Below are 12,208 nucleotides of genomic sequence, written 5' to 3'. Positions count from 1 at the left end.
GTTAGCAGTTTTTCTCTTTCAGTATCTTAAATATATCATACCACACTGCCTTCTCACTCCATGGTTTCTGATAAGAAATCAGTATTTAGCCTTTCTCTTGCTGCTTTCAGAATTCTTTATCTTTGGCAATTAACAGTCTGATAAGTAAGCGTCTTGGAGTAGGTCAATTTGGATTTATTCTGTTTGGAGTACATTGTGCTTCTTGGACATGTATACGTATGCCTTTCATAAGAGTTGGGAAAATCCCAGCTACTATTTCCTTATTCTTTCTGCCCCATTTCCCCTCTCTTCTCCTTCTGGGATGCCCATGAAATGTATGTTTATTCATTTCATGCTGTCATTCAATTCTCTGAGACCCTGTTCAAGTTTATCCATTCTTTTCTCTGTTCTGTTCAATTTCGGATGTCCTGTCTTCTTTCTTCTTCTATTATAACATTCATTCCCATGAGTTATTTCTGTTTGTATGTTTTCAAATTCCACTTTATGCTCACAAATTACCTTACTATCCTTTATCTCTTTAGCTATTTTCTTCATCTTGATTTATGAGATTTGATTGAACATTTTTTATTAGTACCATATTCTGTATCTCCTCTGATTTTTAAATTTGTTCCTTTGGGTCATATCTTCCTGTTCCTTAGTATGGTTTATGGCTTATAATATTTTGCTCACATCTGGGCATCTGATTATCTCAATTATTTCAAATCAGAGACCTAAAATGAATACTGGGTATCTAAAAAAAGAAAACTAAACCTAAAGTGAGTAGAAGGGAGGAAATAACAAAGATGATAGTGGAGATAAATTAGATTTGAAAAAATATATACTCAACAAAATACTAGCATTCTGAATCCAACTGCACATCAAAAGATTTATATACAATGATCAAATGGGATTTACCCCAGGTATGCAAGAGTGGTTCAACTTAAGAAATTCGATAAAGACAATAAACCACATTAATAGAACAATAATAACAACAAAAATGATCATCTCAATCGAGGCAGAAGAGGCATTTGACAAAATCTTGCATCCCTTGTTGAAAAAACACTTGGAAACCTATGTACGAAAGGAAACTTCCTCCACATGATATAGGGCATATATGAAAAACCCACAACTAACATCATACTCAATGGTGAAAGACTGAAAACTCTCCCTCTAAGATCAGAAACAAAACATGAAGGTACATTGTCACCACTGCTATTAAACATTGTACTGGAAATTCTACCCAGGGCAACTAGGCAAGAAAAAGACATAAAAGGCATCCAAATTGGAAAAGAAGAAGTGAAACTCTCCCATTTGCAGATGCCATGACATATACACAGAAATCCTGAAAAATTCAGCAGAAAGCTACTAGAACTAATGAATTCAGCAAAGTAGTGTGGTGTAATATCAACCCACAAAAATCAGTAGTGTTTCGGTACAATAACATTGAACAATTTGAAGAAGAAACCAAGAAAAAAACTCCATATACATTAACAACCAAAAGAATCAAATATCAAGGAAAAAATCTAACCGAGAATATAAAGGACTTATACACAGAAAACCTCAAAACACTGCTAAAAGAAATCAAAGATGACCTAAATAAATGAAAGTCTGTGCTCATACATTAGAAGACAAAATATTGTTAAGACATGAGTTCTACCCAAAGCAATTTTTAGATTCAATGCAATCTGTAAATAAAAATTCCAGCAGCCTTTATTGCAGAATGGAAAAACTAGTCCTCAAGTTTAAGTGGAAAGGTAAGTGGCCTGAAATAGCCAAAGCCATGTTGAAAAGAACAAAATTGGTGGACTCACATTCAGCAATTTTTAAACTTATTAGAAAGCAAGAAAACAGCCTGGTTCTACCACAAGCACAGACATATAGACCAATGAAATAAAACTGAGAGTTCAGAAATCAATCCTCACATTTATGGCCAACAGATTTATTACAAGATTGCAAACAGAAAGAATGGTCTCATCAACAAATAGTGCTGGGAAAACTGGATGTCCATATACAAAAGAACAAAAATTAATCCCTACTTTACCCCATATACAAAAATCAACTTAAAATGGATAAAGAATTAAATATAAGAGCCAGAACTTTTAAACTGCTAGACTTTACATCCAAAGCATAATTAACAAAAGAAAAATGGGTCCTCATCAAAATTTAAACCTTCTTGCGTATCAAAAGACTTTATCATGAAAGTAAAATGACCTAAACAATGGAAGAAATTATTTGAAAACCACGTATCTTCTAAGTGTTTAATATTCAGAATACATACATATGTATTTAAAATCCTACAGCTTAACAATACAATTTTAAAATGTACAAAAGATTTGAATAGACAGTTCTCCAAAGATGTGGCCAAAAGGCACATGAAAAGATGTTCACCATCATTAGCTATTAGCAAAAGCAAATTAAAACCAAAATGAGATACTTTTTCATACCCATGACAATGGCTATTTTAAAAATTGGGAAAATACAAGTTCTGGAGAGAATGTGGAGAAATTCATTCATTGCTGGTGGAAATGGTAAATATGAAGCTACTATAGAAGACATTTTGGCAGTTGCTCAGAAAGTTAAGTATCGAATTACCATATTATCTGGATATCCTTCTTCTAGGTATTCCAAGCAATTGAAAACAGCCACTTGAACAGATATAACTATGAATGCTATGAATGCCACATTATTCACAATTACCCAAAGATGGAAGCAACCCAAGTGTCCATCGATTGATGAATGGATAAATAAAATGTGATACATACATACAGTGGAATATTCAGAAATAAAAAGGAATGAAGCTCTGATACATGTGACAACATGGATGAAGCTGAAAGACATCAGCTAGACACATAATATATTGAGTAAAATAAGCTAGAAACAAGAGTATTGTATGATCTCACTCATATGCAATAATTGTAAGTAATTTCACAAAATCGGAAGCTAGAATACAGGTTACCAGGGGACAGGGTGGAGCTAAGGAATGGCAAGTTCGTTCTTAAATTGTGGAGTTTCTATTTGAGGTGATGGAGTTTTGGTAATGGATGTTGGCAATGGGGCACAACACCGTGAGCATGGTTAACAGGGCTATGTTGTACATTTAAGTGTTGTTAAAAGAAATTAGTTTGGGGTTTTATGTTTCTAGAATGGGGGTTATAAAAAATAGGATTGTACAACACAGAACCCTATTGTAGGCAATGGACAATGGTAAATTATAAAAATATTCTAATATTTAATAGACAATTATAATAACATTCTTTCATGAATTGTAACATACCACACTAGTACAAGGTGTTAATAACAGGGTGATATTTGGGAACTCTATGCGTGGTTTTCTCTAAACCTACAATTTCTTTAATTAAAAAAATTTGAAGAAAATTGAGCAGTGCCATGTAGCAAGGTAACCCATTCAGCTATCTAGGAAAATATTTTTATGTTTACCTTAAGGTGTAACATGAAGTTAAATTAACAAACTATAAAGAAACAATGAGGCATTATAGAGAATTTTTCAAAGGCAAAGTGGCCAACTTTATAAATTGCTTTATATTTTATAGGCCCACATTACTAGATATATGTTTTATGGGTTGTTCTTTTTTTTCAAACTACAGGTTGTGACTGACTAGATGAAGAGGGACAAGACTGGCACTTAAAAAAGAATCTAGCAAGCATCATCAACGTGATTAATCCTATTGAATAGTATTTGCTTGAGAGCAACTGAGCAATTGAGATGGGAGATCCATGTTGTATGTTTCCACAATTATTTTTTTTTAAAGAAGGCAATTAGAAAGAATTAAATGCAATATATGATTCTGGGCAGATCTAACAATGAAAGAGTAAAATGCCCTTGGGGCATATGGAAAACTGCAATCTAGACTCTAAGCTTTATATTAACGTTAAATTTCCTGAACATGGTAATTATACATAAGGTGGATACATAACTAAATATTCCTGTTCTTAGGAAATGTACATGGAATTAAATGATCAAGTTTTATGATCTTTGACCAAGGATTATGCTCTCCTCAAATGTTTAGAAAATACACAGATGAACAAATGATAGACAGATATGAGGAAGGAAAGTCACATCAAATGTTGCAAAATATTAAAAATTGGTGGATTAAAAGTTGGTGGAACAGGCATCTGGGTTGGGGGTTTGTTGGAATTCTCTATGGGTTTTGTATTTTTGCAAGTGTTTTGTACGTTAGAAAGTATTTCAAAATAAATTTTATAAAATAGACTAAAACAAGAAATAACAGAATGCATTGTATATGGTAAAGTTGAATAGAGCTCAGTGAAACTTTTGTTTTGATATATGCATCCACATATATAAACTGAGTCACAATGTAAAATGTATTTATTGTTGGTTACAGTAATAAACATTTTGAAAACCACTGTTCTATACTTTAGAATTCTTTCAGTAGAACCTAGACCCACTTCTATGCAGTTTTGGTGATTTTCCATTCAGTTACATATCTTTAGCAAGCTCAACTTTCACAAGAGTGACAATCCTATTCTAAGCTCAGCTCTTAAAGCATATGATCACACATATAATTAGCTCTTCCTTGCTATTTTAAACTTAGTGAAGGCTCACTTAAAGAACAATGTTTATAGCCCTGCTAACAGAACTTATGATGATGGAATAGCCCGCATATTCATAATAACCCTAGGTATAAATTCAAGTTTCAGACTACTTAAGTAGTTATGCTTGAGCAAAACATTTAAAACAACTTTGCTCTTATTTTCCATCTCTTTAATATGGGTATTTACTAATACATTTTTCCTTTAAAAATTAGGTAAGCAAGTTATATTACCAAAAAATTTCACTTCAGAATAGAGTACAATGACGTGTTTGTTCTCAATAGGATGTGTTGGGTACAACAGATTTAACAACCACTCACTTTTTAAAAAAGTTATCTTCAGTAGTATCCCTTTAGATCTGGGGCCCCTAATTTAGAAATACAAGGACCCTTAATCTACGAAGTCCACGAAGTGTCTTTAGGAAATATGGAACCCCTAAGTCATACATACAATTTGATATATATATGTCTACCCTAGGAGGATAATATAACCATTCCATCAAAATAGATTAAGAACCATAGAATTAAAACCTGAGATTCTATAAATTGGGCTGAATTTTAACTTCAGAATGAGATTCACACCACAAAATTACATTTATGAAAATAAATTCACATCACCTCATCAGCATATATTGATGGACTTTTAAAAAAGTCATCTCTTAAGTTAGAATTACTGTAGAATGTTAGTCATTGCATAATTACACTATAGGTCTTTTATGAAGACCCATGGAAGAAAGTTTTCATTAAACATTGCTATATACCAGACACTGCACTATGCCGCTGTATACTATATATTTCATTTAATTCTCACAACTGCCCTATGAGATAGGAATAATATCACCTGTTTCTCAAATGAAGCTATTAGCGTAGAGCACTCAATTAACTTGACTAAATTTTGGAACTTATCGTAGGCAGAACTAGAATTTGAACTAAATGCAAACCATATGTGCTCTTCAAGACTAAGTGGCTGCTTAAGATGAGATACTTACTGGAACCTACCCTCTATGAGGCATGGCTTGCTTAATTACATAGGGCAAAAGCTGTGTCCCACAAATAGCTGTTGCCAAAGCATGACTGCTTCGCTTTCATTTGGTCACTCACTAGAATGGACTTCATGGAATCAATTTTTGGGTGTTAATCTCACTTTGGCTTAATCTTTTCTCATATTTTCTTTTTATTTTTTACTTCCAAAACCATTGGAGGGGTTCTGGTAGTGTACGGTGGTGATGGTACAGTAGGCATAATTAACAGCATTGAATTATATATTTGACTGTGGTTAAAAGGGGAAACTTTGGGTTGTATGTTACTAGAACAAATTTTTTTAAAAAAACCCACAGAACTGCACAGTACAGTGAACCCTAAGCTAAACCATGGACTTGTTAACAGTAAAATTATGAAAATATGCTTTCATCAATTGTAATAAATGTACCACACCAATGCAAGGTGTTAACAATATGGAATCCTATATTTTATGCATGCCTTCTCTGTGAACCCACAACTTATCTAAAAACAAATGACACAAAATAAAAACTATTTTGTACAAAGTTTGACAACATCTTAGAGGCAAAAAAAAAAATCACTAAAAAAAAAGTCACCAAGGGATTCCTATTATTTAGTGGAATACTAGACAATTAATAAAAATGTGTTCTACATGCCCTATGACATATAAAACTGATTGAGATTATTAAATGAGAAAACTCATTTTTTGAGTATTGAGTATTTTTGAGTATTCTACGTGTCCAAAGGAAAATACAGTCCTGGTAAGTGAACAAAGAAGTTAGACATTTAAAAGAAATTTTAGTGGTACCTTGAAAAAGAAGAGCGGGATAGGAGGTAAAGAATTTTTACCTGTGGCCTTCTGTAGTTAAAAAATAAGCCTGTATTACATTTAGTTGAACATTAAAGAAAAAAATCATGGATCAGTATTTTGTTAAGGTGAAGAGAGGACCATTTCTAAAAGCATACCAATGCAGATACAATCACATATGTTTCAACATACTCAAATAGTATATGAAATGCGAAATTTTAAAAAACTGTAATCACAATAAAAAAAAAGCTCCAAAACTTTACTTGGACAATCATATAAGGTGCAGTATTATAAAGCATAAACCAGGTCTTGGAAAAGCTAAAATTTGCACAAGATTTAGCTTGAGAAATCTGTAGCATGATTGAAACTGGTTAGACCCAATATTAAAGTTGAAAGGGCCTCAAAGCAAAAAATCTCATTTTATATTTACTTCTTGACTGTATGATTCCCTTTAATAAAAAAAAAAACTATTTGAATAACAATAACTATTTGTAGAACCTTATGGAGACAAATCTATTTTGAATGTCTGCTTTTAAAAAGGTCATAATTGGTCCTGTAACTACTTGTTGAAGAGTGCTTTGAAAACTATTGCTTTTTTATTTCTTTGCTTTGTATATATGTTAAACTATTCAATAAAAAAGTTCATTAGAGATACATAGATAAAAATAGAAAGGTCATAAACTTTTTTAGAACAGAAGCTAGTTTGTTCTTTGCTTGTTCTTTGCTGTATGCCCAGCATCTAGTACCTAGCAAACAGACCTGGTTAATATATTTTTTTTTGTAGGAAAAGGGGAGGGGAAGCAGCTTCTGCATAAAACTATGAGGAATTAACAAGTTCTGGCTTAAAGGAAAAGGGGAAAAGATTAACATGTGAAAATAAATTTCTCTGGAAGACATTCACATATGAACATATGCCTACAATCTCATTTTTACTTCTACTAGTAGAAAGAAGTAGTCATATTAAAATCTGGAACTACCCAAGGCACTAGAGAAGACTGCTGAATGGCCACTTTGGAATTTGCAGTAAACTAGATCCAACTAAGTGTATTACTTTAAAATATTACAGAATGTTTTGACCCCAAATCCATCAGTGGTGAGATTAGGTCTGGGGTGATAACTTATAGAAGCAAATGAGCTAGCCTTGATTACTGGGAAAAGCAAAGAAAGGGTGGTGTTTCTCAAATTATGTATGAAGAACCAGTTTTAAACCCCCAACTTCACTGTCAAAGACATAACTCTGTTTAAAAAAATTACTAGAAAAATGACGACATGCTTTAATGTCACATCAATGTCAAATCATGATAGAAGTTTCTAGATACTCTCAATTTCTATAGCAGTCCACAGACATACTTTGGATCACAATGATCTAGAGTTTTAAATTTTAGTGTCTATCTGACCTAAAAGTTTGTATCCATCCAATTAATAAAGAGGGTCTGATTCCAAGTAAGAAAACAGAGGTTTTGGGTGTTTTTTTTGTTTTGTTTTGCTACTCAAGAATAAAGATAATCCATAAGAAACAATTAGAAAAGAAGTAGCAGGGAGACTTGTCATTAACTTACTTCTAATTTTAAAATGTAAAACATTTCACTGTCACATTTTGAATGCCACTTCAGCATGTAAGAATCTGTCAACCTGAAAATTTTGCTGTCATTCATTATACAGAAAACTTATAATATACTTAAAATAGTATATGAAAATATTCACTTAACCTATACACCCATGAATTCCTTTTCCTTTGCCTACCTGTTTTCAAAATTTCCCAAATGACTAATTTGGTTGGTTGCTAACATGGAGAGTCTAATGGAAATCCCCATCTATTATAAGCTTCATTACCAAAGGAAATCAAAGGGAGAAATGTTTATATGCCTAATCTGTAAACTGACTGCAATCTGATTTGCTATAGCCTTTCAGATAGGCACTATCCTACTGAGGAAGTATAATGTGGTTTAAGTTCTTTGGAATTAAATTTCCAAGAGTTAAATCCATACTGCCACTTACAACCTGTAAAGTTACTTAAATTACTAATGTTCTGCTTCTTCACCTGTAAAATGGGGATAACAGCACTCACCTCAAGATTATGTGGTGGTTAATTTGCATTTAAAGTTCTTGGACACAGCCTAGCATTCAGTAAATACTATATAAGTGTTGTAATTATTGAATTCTTACATAATTTGCCTCAAATCTTTTGTGGAATTGAGAAAACTAATAATAAAATTATTTAAATGAAATATATTATATCCCTAAAACAAAATACTAATACTATTCATCCATAAGAAATTATATCAATTCTCTGATATCAAAATATATTTATTCATATCCTGTTGAACAGAGGAGAAAAAAGCTTTAAGTTAGAAAAACATGTACAGTCTAATCTTATTTTTTAGAAAAGTTACTAAAGAAATTATGCAAAGGCGGAAGTCATTGTGATACTTAAGTGGTAACTGTCAAAAGTGATTCAGAATAATTTATCATTCCCCACTCCCAAACCTTGGGAAAATGGCTGGCATTGGTAGTACTCAGAGGGCAGTTTTAAACTGTTTTAAAATTCTGCAATGAAATCAATCATTAATTTCATGTTTATTTTATACAGGATCTTTAACAAGTTTATCAGCTTTAAAATGATCAATCCATAACATTTAAGGACAAATTTTCCTCTCAACTAATGATTTTCATCCTACTACCTACAGTTCAGCTTACCAACTTTTGTCTATGATAGCCATTTTTCATTTCACAGGATCTGAAATACATAATTATATATTATAGACAAAACTGTTCAAGTTTGTTTTCAAATGATGTCCATAAAGAGGTCAAATTTTCTGCTTACATAAAACCACACTACCAATTTATCAATATAAACTAAGTCTTCCATACCCATTTGTCCCATTATGCTAGACAGCAACACTAAGTAAATTCTTAATGCATATGCCTCCACCACCCTATACTCTTTCCCTATTCTATCATTTTGACACTTACATAATAATATTTCAATTCAGCAACCAAGTATTTCAACTGCTGTCCTTGCAAATTAAATGGTAATACATCAAGGGCCCAATTTTAGGTTTAACATATTAATAGAGTACTACATTATTTACCTAGACTGAACAACTGTGCCTTAGTTCATAAAAAACAAAAATGGCCACATCAATTTAATTTCATATATAAGATGCTACCTATTCAATTTATTTAAAATTTTAATAAACATAATCAAACTAGTGCTTCAAATACTACGAGAAGACACAATAGAGACTGCCTTGCAAAAAGAAGTACATATTCTTTCTATAAAGATGGAAAATAATAGGACAAATCTAGTTGTCTGAAAGACAATTCACTGTACACGTTTTATTTACAGTTTTGTACACTGTCTTAATATGAATGGGACCGCTTCTCTACTTGAGCCATTTTTAACCAAAGCAAAATAACCTAAGTAATACAAAGTGTTAAAATACAGCATAAAGATACAAAAACAGACATTCTAATTCTAGTTAGGAATGTAATTATGATGTTACATTTTTAAAAATCCACAATTATGTTTAGGAAATCACACAGACATAGATCACTGATTTGAATGAAATGCATAAATTTGTAGCAAAGCTTTGTAGTTACAAAAAAACAAAAAAATTACCAACAAATGCACAAAATTAATGTTTATTCCACCTTTGTGTCATATTCCTGGATCCTTCACCAATGTTACAAGAAGAAAAAAACAAAAGCAAAACAAAATGAATAACTGAAATCAGAATCACTAATGTTATCAAGTAGGGAAACAAATAAATTAAAATCTAGCAGCCATCAGCAAGAGTACAGCAAAGACAATGCTGTAAAAAGAAACAAAGAAAATTGCTAGAAAACTGTATGCATCATATTCTTCCAAACCAGCAAAATATGCTCCTGCATACAACGAACATAAACAGAATTTTTTTCCTTTAAGGTATAGAAATGCAAATTCTTTTTTTAGTATTGTGGATGAGTAAATGTGTTTGTAATGGTAATTCTACTAAGCTATTACAGAGCGGGCCAGGAACACATTTATGGATACTAGGGACAATGTGCACTGTAATTCTTTGATTGGGATAGTGGATACGCTAGCCAAAATTAAAAAAAATAATAATAATATATGAACACAGAAGTACAAGACAAAGGCGAATGAGACTTCTCTTATATCTTAGCAACATTTAGATGGAAATCAAATTTAAATGCAGTCCACTCTGCTTTTGAAGACGCTTTGGTTCAGCTCCCAAATCTCGATTGCTTGACGCAGTCTCCTATGAGAATACTCAGAAGGTGTCTTCTTAAACAACAAACCTATTTTTAGTGGTGGAGCCGCTCTTAGTAGCTGTGTCTGCATGGGACTGATAACCAATCACTATCTTTGGAGGAAGTCCTAATCTTTCCTTGTATACCCTCCTAGAAAAAGAAGAAAAATAGCCATTAGTCCTCACACATTAAAAATACCTGAAATAGATCACACTCCCTTTTTCTCTTAGCACAATTTACTCTGAATTTTCACAACAATCTTGGTTAATCACTTAACCAATATATGAGAGTCTACTATGTATTAAGTATTGTGATAATTATGTATAAAACAATACTTAGCACAAGCAAAAGAACGAAGTAAAACAGGGACTGTCATTGGGATCATGGTCTAGTAAGAGGAAACATGATCAAACAATCACAAATATATGTAGATACATATGATGCAGCTTTATCACATGCATACTTAGACAAAGTCAAAATAGGCAGACATCTATTTTAATTCTTTGATTGGTTATATAATCTAAAACACTATAGTTATATTTTATATAACTGTAGTAAATACTGTATATTACTGCATATTAGATTCACCATGCCTTATTACCAACAAGATTCCATGCAAAAATTACTTTGAGCAGCATAATTTGGAACGTACTAAAATTTCTGACTTGCACACTAACTCTAGAACCTAACTTTCAAATAGGGTGTGGCTTATTTTAAGAACAAAATGAGATGGGTGCCAAAAAGGGAAGTATAAGGACTATGATACTGTATATCAGGTAAGCCACTCTTTGACAGTCATGAGGTTGAAAGTACAATGCTAAGAGAATGAAGCTCATCCAACAGCTAAGGAATAATAACAAAAAAGCTGTGTGGCTACATGTTTCATAAAGAAAGTAAATATGAAAACTATGGCTACTCCAAGAGATCTAAGGACAGATCACAGGACCTCATAGGTCAACACAGGGATTTGTATCTTTAAGTAAAAATGATAAAATTTAAGAAATAATAGAATCAAACAGAAATACAGAGAAATAAATCTTCACAGAGCTAAATTCTCCAACATGATATTAGAATTGTTCTTTCATTCATGGTCTTCAGCATTCAGAAGATTTTACTACCCTTTGCCCAATCAGGTGTCTAAAAATAATTTTATGATAACTAGAGTTATAACTATTGTAAGATTTACAATTCCAGGGTTATGATACAATACATTCCTTTTAATTATATTTCAACCATTAAAAATTCCAAATAGCAAGTGTTGTGAGCCACGCAAACTAGGTAGGGTAAAAAAAAAAATCTTTCCTTGAAAAAGTGAAGTTAAAATGTTTTATATAGAATGGAAATGTGGTGGTGGTTCTCAATACAGAAAACAGGTACTTAGAAGAGGGAGACTCAAGGTAAGGGAGAAAGGAGCAGAAAGAAGAGTGACAGAATACTCATGACACACACACACACATAGCCTGTCTGACATTCTTACCAGCTGTCTGTGGTCAGAGAAACAGAACATATCTCAACAGACCATCAGTAAATAAAGATTAAGCAATCGAGAGTCTGGCTTTTTATTCCTAAAGAAGTATGACATTCAGGAGAACTCAGC

At 32.3% G+C, this 12,208-nt stretch overlaps 1 protein-coding gene across 3 annotated transcripts in view; it reads right to left on the bottom strand.

Annotated features, from left to right (window-relative positions):
• Window positions 1-8,915: 8,915 nt before the first annotated feature.
• The window catches only part of EIF4E (eukaryotic translation initiation factor 4E), a 43,554-nt gene continuing 40,261 nt past the window's right edge, over window positions 8,916-12,208 (bottom strand). For all 3 annotated transcript variants that reach the window (XM_077142756.1, XM_077142757.1, XM_077142759.1), the window contains one exon: window positions 8,916-10,761. In XM_077142756.1, the coding sequence (XP_076998871.1) occupies window positions 10,647-10,761 (115 nt within the window). In that variant the 3' untranslated portion in view covers window positions 8,916-10,646. The remainder of the gene's footprint in view (window positions 10,762-12,208) is intronic.

The sequence above is a fragment of the Tamandua tetradactyla genome, chromosome 24 (genome assembly GCF_023851605.1).
Source record: "Tamandua tetradactyla isolate mTamTet1 chromosome 24, mTamTet1.pri, whole genome shotgun sequence".
Taxonomy (NCBI): Eukaryota; Metazoa; Chordata; class Mammalia; order Pilosa; family Myrmecophagidae; genus Tamandua; species Tamandua tetradactyla.
The sequence above is the reverse complement of the archived record's forward strand: the minus strand, read 5'-3'. Positions and strand labels throughout refer to the sequence as shown.